At 42.7% G+C, this 15,805-nt stretch overlaps 2 protein-coding genes across 2 annotated transcripts in view; one reads left to right on the top strand and one right to left on the bottom strand.

Annotated features, from left to right (window-relative positions):
- Window positions 1–12,580, bottom strand: part of POLR1A (RNA polymerase I subunit A) — a 72,335-nt gene extending 59,755 nt beyond the window's left edge. The window contains exons 1-9 of the mRNA XM_044663059.1: window positions 12,504–12,580; window positions 9,504–9,708; window positions 6,790–6,939; window positions 6,202–6,309; window positions 5,986–6,071; window positions 5,784–5,896; window positions 4,623–4,703; window positions 1,916–2,021; window positions 1,420–1,589 (exon numbers count right to left, since the gene is read on the bottom strand). Of these exons, the coding sequence (XP_044518994.1) occupies window positions 1,420–1,589; window positions 1,916–2,021; window positions 4,623–4,703; window positions 5,784–5,896; window positions 5,986–6,071; window positions 6,202–6,309; window positions 6,790–6,939; window positions 9,504–9,708; window positions 12,504–12,580 (1,096 nt within the window). The remainder of the gene's footprint in view (window positions 1–1,419; window positions 1,590–1,915; window positions 2,022–4,622; window positions 4,704–5,783; window positions 5,897–5,985; window positions 6,072–6,201; window positions 6,310–6,789; window positions 6,940–9,503; window positions 9,709–12,503) is intronic.
- A 457-nt stretch (window positions 12,581–13,037) lies between these two features.
- Window positions 13,038–15,805, top strand: part of PTCD3 (pentatricopeptide repeat domain 3) — a 30,036-nt gene continuing 27,268 nt past the window's right edge. Inside the window, exon 1 of the mRNA XM_044663060.1 lies at window positions 13,038–13,144. Within this exon, the coding sequence (XP_044518995.1) occupies window positions 13,038–13,144 (107 nt within the window). The remainder of the gene's footprint in view (window positions 13,145–15,805) is intronic.

Below are 15,805 nucleotides of genomic sequence, written 5' to 3' on the forward strand. Positions count from 1 at the left end.
AAAGAAAGAAAGAAAGAAAGAAAGAAAGAAAGAAAGAAAGAAAGAGAGAGAGAGAAAGAGAGAGAGAAAGAGAGAAAGAGAGAAAGAGAGAGAAAGAGAGAAAGAAGAAAGGAAAGAAAGAAAGAAAGAGAGAGAGAAGGAGAGAGAGACGGAGGGAGGGAGGGCAATCAGTTAATCAATGTAAAACAAGTTTCAGACTTTCACCTGTTGGCTACTATTAGTATTATTACATTCTCATTCAAAATCCATTGGTCATATGACCAATAGCAAATAGATTTCTGAGGAGCTAATTTTCATTGAACTCGGAAAAAAATTCTTATTTACTAAAATGACTATATTGGCCTAAATGAACTCCTCTTTTCATAAGATTATTGTGGAATGAAAAATCTACTGGGTTCTGACCCTGAGATTTCACCTCTAACCATATACTTCCTCCTCAAGGAGGGCAATGATGGAAAGAAATACTCAGAAATCTATCTCCCAGCACACACTGTGACAACAGAGAACTGGAAATAAAGCGAATGTCATCTTGTGAGGAGAAGCTAAACAGAGTGTGATCTGTGAATGTCACGGAATATTATCAAACAGCAAGAAAAACATTCTGAAAGCATGGAAAGATTTCTATGAGCAAGCTCAGAATGAGGTAAGCAGGTCCAGGAAAACAAGAGCCACAATGAAATTAGAGAGAGCAACAAGTTACGTTCAAATGAACGCCAATGATGGTGAGACTGGCACCTCCCTCCCTCCTGCTCTGGGACTGGCAGAATCCTCAGTTAGGCAGCTTTTGTTTTGTCTTTCTTTTTGATCCTTTGCTACAAGAGATGACTTTCTGGGTAGGGGAAGAGAGGCAGGCTCTATTTTGTAATGAAGATGATATAAAAACAAAAGATAACGGTAAATTTTTTTCACAAAGGAAAAGCTAGTGAGTAATCTCCCTGAGTTCATGCAGGGCAAAAAGATGGCCCAGAAGTGGGGTTGAGAACAACATGAGATTGAAAATGTACCCAATGATCCACAGACTGGGTCATTATAGGATTCAGAGGCAGAAGAACTCTTCTGAAAGAATTTTACCTGAACTTTGATTCTGCAGGTGCAGCAGAACTTAACTTGCCTAGACCAAGGGACTAGCCTGCTCCCTTCCACCAAACAGAAGCTTGATAAATGATGGCCCAAATGAAATAAGCAGGACTGGAACACCAGCCTGGTGCAGGTCTCCCTCCACTGGGCCATGATGTCTAACTGAAGGCCCAACTGACCCGTGTGAGGTCCCCAAAGAGCTGAACAAGCAAAATTCAAGTCCAGAGAATGCCCCAACATCTTTTTCCCTACCCAATCGGCTTTCTTGTCTCAGCACCTCACCAGACCAGACCACTGGGGATAGAATTAAACATAGGCATCATTGTAGTACCTCCGGGGAGCCCTTCTGGGTCTCCTCTGCTATTCCCATCTCCTTGCTCGGCAGGGCCTGTTCTTGGGCCATCAGGGCCAGAAGCTTTCGGATCAGGACCACATCCTTCAAAACGGCCTGCAAGTTCACTGTCTGGCCATTGGTAAACATCTGGTCCCCAAGGCGGTTGACTGGGCGATACCTAGGATGTAACTGGAGAATTAACAGACCAAGGAAGACAAGCAGGAGCTTCCCACACACATCTGTTCCTGAAGAAGCAACTGGCTCATTCCCTGGAATGACCAAAAATGACACCAAGCCAGAGATTGAGTAGTCTGGAATGGAAGGATCTTTTTCTCCTCCTGCCTTACTCAAGCTCCCTCCTGATTTGGTTCCTCATCCCTGGGCCATGCCCTGTCATCCTGCACTGCATTGGAATCCAACATCCCTCCCTCGAAGCAAGACTACAGTAACACTCAATTCTCCTTCCAAGCTGTCAGGGAATTGGGTTAATGAAGATGGTGTTACCTGGATGGCGGCACCACCACAAGATCCAAAAAGAAGATATTTGGATTGAACTTGGATTTCACACCAGGATCCTCCAATCCCGAGAAAAGGTAGTTCAGAAAGAAACCTATGATTGAAAGCAACCAAATGGAGTGAGAAGAGCATCAAAATGAAAAGAACATTTCAGTGGTTTCCACAAAGGAGCCAGATGAGTTTTGGTGGTTAATAAGCTTAATGGCCCCAGGCTTCCTCTTAATTCTCCCTGTTGTGGCATGAATTCACAACAAGGAGAGAAGAAATAAAAAGAACTGTTAGGGAATGAGGTCTCAGGATCTGAAAAGGCAAAGGTCTATTGACCCCTGATGTCAGGTGAGGTCCAGGGTCTGACTAAGGCCTGAGATCCCTCAGTTTCTACATTTCCCACTAACAAAATAGCTGATTCCTTCAGTTTCCACATTTCTCAACAAATTGCTGATTTGAGGCAATAATCTTTTCCCAGGCTTCTTTCCCAGACAGATAAATGTTTTATCAACACCTGCTTCTCCCCTTTCTCAGTTCCTGTTATGTCCCCGATTACCCCCACCTTCAGTTCCTTGCTCAAGGCTCATCTCTCAAGGCTACCTTGTTTTGAGAAAGTTGCTTGGATCTTCATGAGAAAAATTCCTTGTGGTTCCTGCCTTTATAAGCTCATGTATTCATTCAATAAATCACACTTGGTTGTCACCAGCAACTGAGGCCCTTCCAACCCCAAACTTTGACTTGACTCTTTTTTCACCAACCCTTACCTGAGGACTCTGGGTTCCTGTTCTGCCCCCCAAAAGAGGCTCAAAGAACTATCAAAAACCACTGTCCTGGGGCAACTAGATAGCTCAGTGGATAGAGAGCCTAGAGACTGGAGGTCCTGGGTTCAAATCTGACCTCAGACACTTCCTAGATGGGAGACCCTGGGAAACACTTTACTCCCATTGCCTAGCCCTTACCACTCTTCTGCCTAGGAACCAATACATGGTATTCATTCTGAGTGGAAAGGTAAAGGTTTAAAAAAAAACTGCTGTACAAACTTATATTACAATAAAAACTAAGAATTCTAAGGATAATAATCCACAAAAATGAAAAATACTATAACTAATCTAATAATAAAGATCTTAAATGAATTTCAGAAAAAGAAATCAAGTCACTTTCCCCCAACTGCCTAGCCCTTATAGCTCTTCTATCTTAGAAATGATACTAAGACAGAAGGTAGAGGGTTTAAAAAAAAGAGAGAGACAAAGCAGAAAAAGAAAACTATGGCCCAATCTTACTTTTGACATGAATTGATGTGAAATTTTTAAATAAAATCATCACAAGGAGACTACAGCAATAGAGCTAGAAAATAATTTACTATAACCAAGTTAGATTCACATAAGGGAAGAATAGTTCCACATCAGGATTAGCAGAAGCAACATGAACAAAGTGTCCCAAAACTCAAAACTATTTCAACGGATAGGGAAAATTTTTTGACAATACACAAACGCCTTTCATATCTTAGAATCCTAAAAATGTATGTTCTAATGTGAACAAGACTTTGAACTGGAAGTCTGATGATCAAAGGTTAAGTGATTGGAGAGTTGTCTAAAATTAGAAATGTACTATTCAGTCAAATGAACTTTTATGTCCTACTTTTAGCTACCTTGATAGTTTAATGACCTAGGATCATAGACTGAGAATCAGACATGACCTTAGATACCATCAAATCCAATTTTTCACTTTCAAAATGAGAAAACTGAGGTCCAGAGATTGGAAATGGTTTGCCCAAGCTTGGTCACACAATCACCACTAGGATTTGAACTTCTCTCAGTCCAAATCCAATACTCTCACCCCACAATGTCAATTACAAGAACTTTATCTTTTGTTTGTTTGTTTTCATATTGCCATCATTCATTATCTGGTTCTACAAAAAAACCAGTGAATTTCTATTAAGGAAACAGTTAGTTACAGGAAGAACAGATAAGTCAAATAACATTCTAGCAAGGTTTTACAGTTTCCAAGAAGTTTGTTCAATAGATATTAACAGCAGACTAACAGGCGATTTGGTCAGGGCAATGTTATATTATAAAAAGATCACTCAATGTTTTATTTTTCTACATTTTTAATAGCCAACCACCAATGCTTCACCTATAAGCATTCTTCTCAGAGTAGTGGGAAGAGCAGTGTACTGCAAGCCATTAGACCTGGTTCCAATCTCAGCTCTGACCCTACTGGTCATTTCATAGTGGCTTGGTTTTCCCATCTATAAAGTGGGAATAATAACACTTGCACAAACTACCTCAGAGTGAAGTTATAAGGAAAGAAGCTAGAAAAGATGTAAGTTACTATTCACAGAAGACTATCAGAGTAGAGGAAATGAGCTGGTTTGAGCTGTTTGTGACGAGACCACAGTCAAAGCATGGAAATGACTACAGATACTGCTTAACTAAAGTACAAAAATCCCAACTTGTATAAGAAACCAATTAAATAGCTATAGGCATCATTTAGCACAAAATGGTTTTCAACAGTTTGCTCCTCAATGGTATGGCATTTGGCTTTTCAGGAATATACCAATTGTGTAAAGAGAAGTCCACATGGAAACGTCCAGCTCATGGTGACCCAACATGAAGGACAGACTTCCAAAGGAGGACAGTAATGGTCACTGGTAAACAACGAAGCAAGAGTTCAGGGGACCAAATACTCCTCTGGGAGAGGATGTTACCTTCATTCTTCCAAAGGGCCAAGACATGTTCTCGGGCAGTGCTGGGGGTCAAGTAGCCCCTTTTCCCCAAATAGGCATCATCTATTTCTGAGGCTGAAAAAAAACAAAAACAAAAACAAAAAATCAGTGCAAAGAAATCTACTAATGATGAGCCATTATCTTTCTGTTGTTCTTAAAAAAGAAAATCCCTTACCAGATTCTCTTAGTATCAATTCTAAGGCAGAAGAGCAGTAAGGACTAGGCAATGGGGGTTAAGTGCCCAGGGTCATCCAGCTAGGAAGTGTCTGAGGCCACATTTGAACCCAGGACCTCCCATCTCTGGGCCTGGCTCATAATCCACTGAGCCACCTAGATGCCCCCAATAAGCTCAATCTTGACAAATAAACCAAAGACCACTTGATATGACCCAAAAGCAAGAGCCCCTTTGGCTTCCAAAGGCCCAATGGGCAGTGGAGAGGAGTGAAAAGAATGCCTTATCTAGGGGAACAGGAAACATGAATTTGAATTGTCTCCAATGCTTCCTAGCTGGACAACCATGACCAAATTTTTACAAGTTGTCTGGGGCTCAGTTGTCTCCTCTATAAAATGGGGGGATACTTGCACCCCTTACACCAGTGATGGGCAAACTATTCCCCCACAGGCCAGATCCAGGCCATAGTGTGCCCATCACTGCCTTAAGCAATTCCCTAATCACTACATCTGGATATGGGGGCATAGTGATTAGGGAATTGCTTAAGGCAGTGATGGGCAAACTAAGGCCTGGATCTGGCCTTCGGGAAATAGTTTGCTCATCACTGGACTAAACTATAGGGCTATGTGAGCGCTACTGAAATGTTGCCAGCAGCAGCAGGGGTGGTGGCAGCAGCATTGGTTCCTCATACAATGTCAGTAAAAGCTCCATGGTCAGACTAGAGATCTGAGGAAAGGCAGGAGGATTTCACCTAAAGACCAAGGACAATTTTGTATATGCCTCAAGTTGGCCAAAAAGGATAAAACAGACTGACTAGAGACTCTGTCCCTGGGGAGTATCACATGAGAACTGGCAGACCTGTTTGGGGCACTATAGACCAGCCTGACCCCCGGGTAACAGCTACACTAAAGTGACTCCACAGTTCCTGCCGGCTTAGGGATATCTGGGGCCATCTTCTAAGTCTGCCTTACTTGTTGTCTTCTTGGCCTTGTCCTCTTCCCCTTTGGCCTTTCTGTGGACCACAGCTGGGTAGGTGACAGTCAGTTTGCTATTGTGTTCCTTCCGAACCACAGATTTCCCAGTTCTGGGGAGAGAAAGTAAGACACCTTCAACCCTAGGCAACCACGCAGGGACAATTACGTGCAGACAGCCTCTAGCTGCCAGGCCACTCACTTGCAGTGGGGGCATCTCTTAGAAGCCATGTGCATCTTCCAAAAGTGGGCAATCAACTTGCTCTTGCTCTCACATACATTCTTCACCTGAAACACAGGAATAGAAGACTTCAAAAACAGCCACTTCTGAGGCTCTCCCACCCATGCTGATAGAGGGAGTCAGCCCAAAGGGCCAAGCTAAGGGAGTCATCACTGCCCGCTAGCCCCCTCTACTTACCTGGGAGCCCTGCGCTCCCAGCAGGTTGTTTTCCAGGATTGCTCTAGTGTGCTGTTCTAATTCTTCCTGAATCTCATAGATGGAAGCATCAGGGTTTTCTTCCTGAAACTGAAAAAGACAAGAAAAACCAGTGACCCCCATCCCCCATCACAGGGCCTTTTCTGCCACATCAAGGCAACACTTTCCAAGCCTTCTAGAAAAAGAATGCCCTTTTCTCTGGCCCCTGTTGACCAGTGAAGCCCTACGGTGAATAAAATGCCCTCTTCAACAAGCATGAGCACAGATGAGTCCATCACAAGTCCTAGATGAAGGCCAATATGGAAAGTGTGGCACAACAGCAAGGGTCGGCCCTGGCTCAAGTGTCTGAAGACAGGATGAAGGGAAAACCTGACAAGGCTTATTCTGGGAACTTGGCCAGGCCCAGGCAGTCCTAATGGTGAAGAGGCTCACAGAAAAGGGCCACAAGGCAGGTGGCTCCACAGGCTCCCTCTCTCCTCGGATGCCAGCCTCCAGCACCCTTTCCCCAAACAATGCCCCTGGAGACTCTGCTCCTCCCTCTGGCCTCTAAGACAGCCACACATCACTCACCCTGTTCAAGGTCGTCTCCAGCTCATAGACGCCCTGCAGTGCCCCAACCTCCAGGACCCGCAGCTGGCAGTAAAGGAGGTGAACCACAGGCCGGGGACAAGTCAGCAGGTGGCAGTTTAGACAGGAGCCCCGGATAAGCAGATAGAGTTTCTGAAGAGAAGAGAAGAGAAGAGAAGAGAGAAGGCTATGTTAATGGGCAAGCAAACCCTAAAAGTGAAGGAACTCTTTTCTCTGATTCATAGGGGAAACAGTTCACTTAAAAGCTAATCAGTATCAGGGGCAATGAGGTGGCTCATGGAGAGAGCCAGGCCTAGAGTCAGGAGGTCCTGGGTTCAAATCTGAATGGGTAACCCTGGACAAGTACGTACGTACACACACACACACACACACACACACACACACACACACACACACACACACACACACACACACACACACCCCTCTAGCCCTTACTGCTCTTCTGCCTTGGAGCCAATACAAAGTATCAATTCTAAAATGGAAGGTGAGGATTTTTGTATTAAAAAAAAAAATAAAAAACTAATGAGTAGGGGGCAGCTGGGTAGCTCAATGGAGTGAGAGTCAGGCCTAGAGACAGGAGGTCCTAGGTTCAAACCCGGCCTCAGCCACTTCCCAGCTGTGTGACCCTGGGCAAGTCACTTGACCCCCATTGCCCACCCTTACCACTCTTCCACCTATGAGACAATATACCGAAGTTAAGGGTCTAAAAAAAAAAATCAACAAAAAAAAAACTAATGAGTATCACAGAGCTGTAAGAAACAAAGAATCTGAAGGAGTCAGAGAAGCGCTGAAGACTTACAAAGACAAGCCCAAAATGAATACTGAGTAACAACAACGGCCCAAGTTTATCTCCAAAGGGAAGATGTCTGCATCCCTTCAGGAAAGAGCTGGGGTATGGTGGGTATGGAACGTGGCCTGTACCATGAGACCTGGTGGTCAGTTTTGCTGAACTGTTCTCTTTTATTTCAGCTCTAGAGCTCCAGTCCTCAAGTTCCAAATTGCAACCCTTAAGGCCCAGATTGTTTGGATGCCATAGAACAAAATATACATTCTCATTGGTAGTCAAAAGCCAGCACAACCATTATCCCCCACTCTTCCTGCTCATTGTCACAGAGTATCTGGATGAACATAGGGCAATGGGCCAGCTGGACTGTCTCCCCTACACTACTTACAAGGCAACTGCCTTGGTAATAGGTATATTGGGATGCCACCCAAACACATTCCTGGACTGTGAGCCAGAGTCTAAAGAGTGAAGAAGGTCAATACTACCCAATGATGGGCAATCAAAGGAAAAGCAAACCTCCTAAAATAATCAGGGACTTTCCACTGAACCTCATGGCAACTCTATCATGCAGGACCTAAATAATGATTAAAAATTGGGCCTGTGGTAGAGGTCCTTTAGCTGTAATCAGGCAAGAGCATGTCCTAACAAGTTTAAGTCTAACATAAGGGAAACTCTATTCAACTACTTAACATAATTGAATTATTCTTAATTCTACTATATACTAAAATTAGTTGATTATCCTTAATTGCATCTTAATGTATAGTAATACAAAAGAAATAATCAGAGAACAATCACTTTCCCTATGGAATTACATTAAACTAGATAATACTGACTGAAAACCATCATTGGGATAAAATCTTTGATTCGGTACCAAAGCAGGAGTTAACTCAGTAGGGTTGGGGTCAAATCATTTCTCACACCTGAAAATGCTAATGACACCAAGCAGGCTATGAGCAAAGAAAGGACAAGAAAGCAGACAAATAGAGAAGGCCTGCTACCCACTTCTCCAACTAGAGTTCTTACCACCCATTTGGCAACTGAATAAAATAATGTAAATTACCAAGGATGAAATGCATTATAGGGTATCAGATTTTTAAGATAGAATCTGGGGCAGCTGGGTAGCTCAGTGGATTGAGAGCCAGGCCTAGAGACAGGAGGTCCTAGGTTCAAATCCGACCCCAGACACTTCCCAGCTGTGTGACCCTGGGCAAGTCACTTGACCCCCATTGCCTACCCTTACCAATCTTCCACCTATAAGTCAATACACAGAAGTTAAGGGTTTAAAATTAAAAAAAAAAAAAAAAAAAAAAAAGACAGAATCTGCCAACAAGCATTTACCAAGGGGCAGCTAGCTGGGTGGCTCAGTGGATTGAGAGCTAGGCCTAGTGTAACCCTGGGCAAGTCACCTAAACCCCATTGCCCAGCCCTTACCATTCTTCTGCCTTGGAATCTTTACACGGTATTGATTCCAAGAGAATCCAAAGTCAAAAAAAGAAAGTCTCTGCCCTCAAGGACCCTGAATTCTACTGAGGAGGAAATGGAAGACAACAGTCAGAAGCAAGCCTCTTCTTCTCCTAAACATGCCTCTTCTCTCCCTGAACAAATCGCTCATCTCACAAGCAGTGATTGGATGACATCCTTTAAATAAAGATGGAACTACAGCTTAACCCAAATTATTTTCAATATTGATTTTTCCAAGCATACAGATTTAAACAAACTGACCATGAGTTGGAAATGGATGAGAATTAGTTAGATCGCAATCAAATTGCATGGGAACTCGACTCCATGGAGGATCTGGCTCAATTCTAAGAAGCCCTTTAACCCAAAAGGTTCATAGAGCCCACCAACCAGTGTGAGAACATCCCTGCCTTGATCAGCACTCAGAGGCAGTACCAGAGCTAGACATACATACATCAAAGAATAGAGGATTGTAGACGATCAGAGGGAGCTCAATATGGCCCAGGTGTCCAGGGCAGCTGCCAAAGTCCTGCACACAGGTGGAACATGCTTCTTTGGAGTCAGCTGGTCCCAACGATAAATCATACAAACCATTCACTGAGGGGTTCCCTACATTGTCCATATACTGAGGGTTTGTGATGGATTTGACACTTAATTTCCTAAAAAGAAAGCAAGATTTCCCAGTTAAATGTGAAAGACATACTACTAAATTAATTGCTACATTAATTGTATAAATCAGTAGAACATTTGCAAGGCCCTGCTCTAAATGCCCTCTCCCCTAAATGTATCCTCATGGGCAAGTGTGCATTATTCTAAGGAAACTCAATGTATAAAATTCCAAAATTAGCAACTGTCATTCATTCCAATATTTATTTTCCATATCCCACATGCTAGCTACTGTGAACATGACACTAGCATTGCAGAACTGTGGAAAGAGCATTAAGCTAAGAGGTCTGAGTTCAAATTTCATCTAGTGACTTTGGACAAGTCATTAACCACCTCTGGGCCTCAGTTTCCTCATCTGCAAAATGAGGAGAGCAGAAAGCACCAAAGAGCTCTGAAGTCTGTTCCAGCTCTCCAGTCATAAATTAACAGAGCAGATTAAGGGAGTTTAAGCCTTTGCTAAGGCGGTTATTTTAAATAAAGCAAGCTGCCAATACAATGAAATATACCAAAATAATCTCCATTTGGCTAGGCCACTCATCTGCTCTCAAATTTTCAAGGTATTCTGCTGCCCAAGGAATAAAAACTTCCTCAGTCTCATATTGAAAACTCTCCTATTCCTCATTTCTCTCTATTCCTTTTCATACAACCCACATTACAAAGCAAACATTTCCCAACTTGGCCATTCCCCCACCTTGCTCTGCCTGTCCTTTATCCATCCAATCATTACTATGGACTCATGACCAAGCAAGGCTTCCCCAGTAACCTAAATTCATGCTCACATGCACCGCTTGTGAGCCCCACTCTCCTGCCCAAAAACTAACAAGGAAATGAGGTTTTAAAGCATTTTGCATGTTCTCTCATTTGACCCTCATGATGACCCCATGAATTTTATTTTACAGATAGGTGATTTAGGTTTTGCTTTGTAAACGTCTCTAGTCGATTAAACACACTCAGACCTAGGCCAAAGTCTTGAAGGGAGCATTTACTGTGTGCAGAAAATGACACCTGTAGTCATTTTTTCATAGGTATAATTCCATCTCCCCCTGCCCCCTTCAACAACTTTCCTTCTAAAACTGTTTACAGAGACTCAATCTGAGTTGAACCCAATCCCTGGGTTCTCTCTCTTCTTCCCCCAACTCCCAATTCAAGGTAGGAGAGAGAGGAGAAGCAGAGCAGAAGGCAATGAGATGAGTGTTAAGGTAGAAATCAAAGCATGCCTACAAGATTCAGAGTCAGAGGCCAAGGGTTTGAATCCTGACTCTGGAACTTACTACCTATGAGTATCTCAGTGTGACCTATTCCTTGGCCTCTCATTTCTTCAGCTATGAAATGGGGGAGGATGGGCTACAATGGGAATTCATTTATTTATTCCTTTCTTCCTTCCTTCCTTCATTCAATCAACCAATGATAACTGCCATGGATGACTTAAACACTAGGTGCTAAGAGGCAGCAGTGGTGTCATGGAAAAGGCACTTTGAGCCAAGTGGAACCCTGGGATGGAGTCACATGACACTACCTGGTTGCCAGTAATTAGCATTTTGATGTGCTTTCCCCTCCAGCTCTCAATTTCTGATCTACCAATCATTGTTTCTATGACTTAGTTTGTTCCAGACCCTTTTTCCTCAGCAGAACTTCAAAAATCATCAAATTATTCTACAAAGAACAGGTACTAAAGACACAATAAAAACCTGACATTCAATATAAAAGAACATGGAAATACAATAGCAGCTCATGTTTCTCTACTGCTTTGAGTTTGACAAAAGTGCTATCCTCTGAACAAACAACCCTGTAGGTCTGATCCATTTTACAGATGAGGAAACTGAGGCTGAAAGACCACTGTCAGTCTGGAATTGAGCTCACATGTCTCCTGCCTATGGGACCTGAGCTCTTGCCGTTCTGCCATCCCATCCCTCTCTATGAAATTATAGGTCCTATAAAAATCCATGTGAAATATTCATGGATGTGTGTGTGTGTGAAACTTGGCTTGATCAGTCTTGTTTTTCAGGAAAAGTTTCACTCTCCTTGTATCGGATGATAACTCCATGATCCTTCACTCATTTGTTCGTTAATTTATTTGTTCCTTCAATCATTCACTCATTTATTTACTTATTCCTTCACCCATCTCTGTATTTATTCTTTCCTTCCTTAATTCGGTCGACCAATAATTACTACTTTCGAGGACATATGCATTAGGTTCTAAGAGACAGCAGTGGAATCACTGAAAGGGCTCTGGAGAGACAAGGGGAGCCCGTGGGATGGAATGTCACATGACACCGCCTGTCAGTAATTTTTACTTCTCTAGAATAACAGCATTTCTAATTGAACGGAAGCTCTATTTGCAAACTACTTTCCTTATTTCATTTTGATCCCCACGACCACCCTGGGAAGCAGATGCTATGACTATACCCATTTTATGGGGAAACTGAGGTAAGAGTTATGTGACTTCGCCAGGCCGGTGTCTGAGGCTGGGTTTGAACCCCAGTCTTCTTGGCACCAGGTCTGGCGCTTCAGTCACTTAGCCAGCTAGCTAAGAGAGAGATTCTAGAGGAGTTGTCCAGCAGGGTGAATCCGGTCACAGGCCACGCGGCTCGCTAGCCCCGAGCCCACTTCCCAGTGGTCCCCGCCTGCTGCACACCTCTTCCTACCACCCCCTAGGCCAGGGAACTACCGCTCCCAGGAAGCTCTGCGCGGAGCCTCTCATCTGTCCCGAGCAAGGCAGCACGCACAGCCTGCTGAGAGCCGTAGTTCGCAGACCCGCTTCGCCAAAGACACCACCAAGCCTTCTTACCGGAGTTCATCGGCCGAGTACATCCCGAAGGAAATGCCCCGAAGGCGCCGCCAGGGCACTTCCTTGGAGACCAGCATCTTCTTAGTTTGTCCACTTTCTGTCTACCAAGACAGCCGACCACCCCGTTCCAACACCGGCTCAAAAATACCTCAAAGCCACAACCACCACGCGACTCCAACTACGCGTGCGCCAGGAGAAACGTGCGGAGGGGCGGGATTAAAGTGGGCTAGACTATTATTTTCCTCTGGGGGGAAAAGGAAAAGAATTTTTGGAACCTACTTCCCTAAATTAATTACCACAATATTTACTGACGTATTAAGAGTTTAATATGGATAGGAACAAATATTTTTTATGACTAGAGGACATATTATTGGCAAAAATTCGTTAAAAAATGTTTAAATAGGGACACCTCCCCCCCTTCCAGACCAACATTGGAGGCCTCCCCTGTCTTTTCGCCCAATGGTATCCTCTCTTTCTACTTCCTCCTTTCCCCAGACCTATCTTTTCCCAACCTGCTTTGCGCACTATCCCAAGATGGCGGCGGCCTCTAGTCTTCTTTTCCTCCGCGCAGGTTGCTGCTGGTCGCTGCTACCGGCGACTTGTAGAAGGGCCAATGCACGAAGAAAGATTACTGGAAACAGGTACGAACCCTAGGCCTAGGAGGGCATTAGAGTCAATATGAATATGTGGTGGGAAAGGGAAGAATAGGCGACCCTCGGCCCTCTTCCCCCTACGGTGGTTGCTAAAAAAAAGGGTCTTGTGCGCCTGCGCGCCGTGAATGGCACGTGGGTGAGAGGAAGCGGCCTGGAGCGCCCATGGGTCACCTTCTAGGAGCTTTCCAGGTGGGATTTAAACCCAAAAACTCTTAACTCCAGATCCAGTGCGCTTTGCACTGCACATATTTTCCCTTTGCTATATAGGGAACTCCTTGAGGGCTGACTCTGTTGCATTTTTCATTCAATTAAGTAAAGATGTATTAAGCCCTTTTTGTGGGCCAAGAACTAGAATATTAAAAAAAAAGGCAAAAGGCAAGCTTAGCCCTCCACATAATTAATTTAGTTACTGATTAATTAGTAGTAACATCTTTATTTTACTAGGTTCTTCTCTCCCCCAAGACCAAGCCTAGCAATTAAATATCGAGTTAAATAATGAAATCTCTAAAGCCTTGCCTTGTGTCCTAGTAACGCTACGATAGAAGAGCTGTAAGTGCCAAGCAGTGGGGGTTAAATGACTTGTCCAGGGTCCCAAGGCTAGGAAGTGTCGGAGGTCAGTTTTAAACCCAGGTCCTCCTGACTCCAGGTTTGGTGCTTTATCCATTGTGCTGCCAGAGGCCACACACAGCTCAAAATTCCCTGCCTCCACCATTTCTCCAAACAAAATGCAAATTTCCTAAACTATTAGGGAGGAAGATATCCAAGTAATTCACATTGACATATTTACTTAACATGGGACTTCTGGTGATTATGGTGTAGTTTGCAGCTGGTGATTATGGTGTAGTTTGCAGATAGTAGGATTAATATCAGAATAACTGGGTTTGAGTTCTGGTGTATATTTATTTGTGTGACCTTGAGCAAATCATATCTTTAAGCCTCAATTTCTTTATCTTTAAAATCAGAATTTAAAGTAGGTAGATGACACAGTGGATATAGCCACTGACCTGGAGTCAGGAAGACTCATCTTCCTAAGTTCAAATGACATCAGACATTTTACTAGTTTTGTGACCCTGGGCAAGTCACATAACCCTGTTTGTTTCAGTTTCCTCATCTGTCAAATGAGCTGGAAAGGGAAATAGCAAAATCCAAATTAGGGTCATGAAGAGTTGAATATAACTGAAACTATTAACCAGAATCAGAATAATGCTGTTTATTGTGGCTATCCTACCAGGTTGTTATAAAAAAAATGCTTTGTAAACTATAAAGTACTACATAATATGAGCCGTTAGATCTGTATTCAGAGAACATGTCTAGAACTGTAATGCCAAAGAAGTCAATCTCTTAACAGTGGAATGACAGATATTCTGGTACAAGAGAAAGTTCCTAAACCCCCCCCCCCCATCATACATGTATGCAAACACTTGGACTCATTGTTGGGTTTTAAAGATAACATTAAGTAAAGGTTTAGACATGAGGATGACATTTATACTCCGATATAATTAAGTGGACAAATTCTATTAACAGTTGAGATTTCTAGAAATCTCACCAGTTACTTCTGCCTAGGCTATCCCTACAGTTTAGAGACATTAAGTTTTTGGTGAAATGATTTCCTAGAACTTTGTTCAAAGTTAAAAAAGATTTTGTATAGATAGGAAGTCTACCCCTACATCAGAATGTAATCTTCAGCGGAATCTTAGAGTCGAAATGCAATGAGTAGTCCTGGATCACTTGTTAAAGATGTTAGAGTCTGCTATTAAAATATAAGAAGATGTTGAAACCAAAAAGGTACCTGCCATCTTCCTTGGAGTAGTAGTTACAGTGGAAAGAACCTGAAATTTGAAGTAAGGTCCAGGTTCAGATCCTGCCTCTTAGTTACTACCTATGTGGCCTGGGGGCAAGTTACTTAATCACTCAAAACCTCTTGTTTCTTAATCTGTAAAATGAGAGCATTTAGACCAGATATGTAGGCATCCAGATAATAGAGTAGAAAGAATGCTGGACTTTGGGAGTCAGGAAGACTTGAGGTCAATTCCATGTGACTGGACAATTCCGTTAACTTCTCTCAGCCTCAATTGCCTCATCTATAAAGTAAAAACAATAATAATAATTCCTACTTCACAGTATTATTGTGAGGATTAAACTAGATCATATATGTAAAGGTCTTTATAGTAAACCCAGTTTTAAAATATCCTGAGAAGCTAGTTTATTTCTAGGAATGGACTAACAAATTCATTTTCTCTTTGGTCTTTTCAGGACCACCATGGAAACTTTAAAGTGCTGTATAGATTCTAGCTATAATTAAATGACCTGAGTTATCTTCTGCTTTAAATATTTTTTTCACCCACTGCTTAAATCACTACTGTTATAGATATTAAAAAAAATCTTTTTTAGTTTTATGGTTGGTTGGTTGGTTAGTCAGTCAGTCAGTCTAATAAGATCATCTTTACAAATTTTGAATCGCAAGATTTCTGTTCCCATTTTTTAAATTACACTATTTACTTGGAGATTCTGTGAATACAACACAAAACAACACAAAATAAACTGAAAGTTAGTGGGATAGATACTAACCTGGTTTAATAGAAATTGTTTAAAAGACTAAGGTTCTGTTCCTGACTCTGTCACTAGTTAGCTCTATCATCTAAGACAGTG

This window comes from Gracilinanus agilis, chromosome 2 (genome assembly GCF_016433145.1).
Source record: "Gracilinanus agilis isolate LMUSP501 chromosome 2, AgileGrace, whole genome shotgun sequence".
NCBI lineage: Eukaryota > Metazoa > Chordata > Mammalia > Didelphimorphia > Didelphidae > Gracilinanus > Gracilinanus agilis.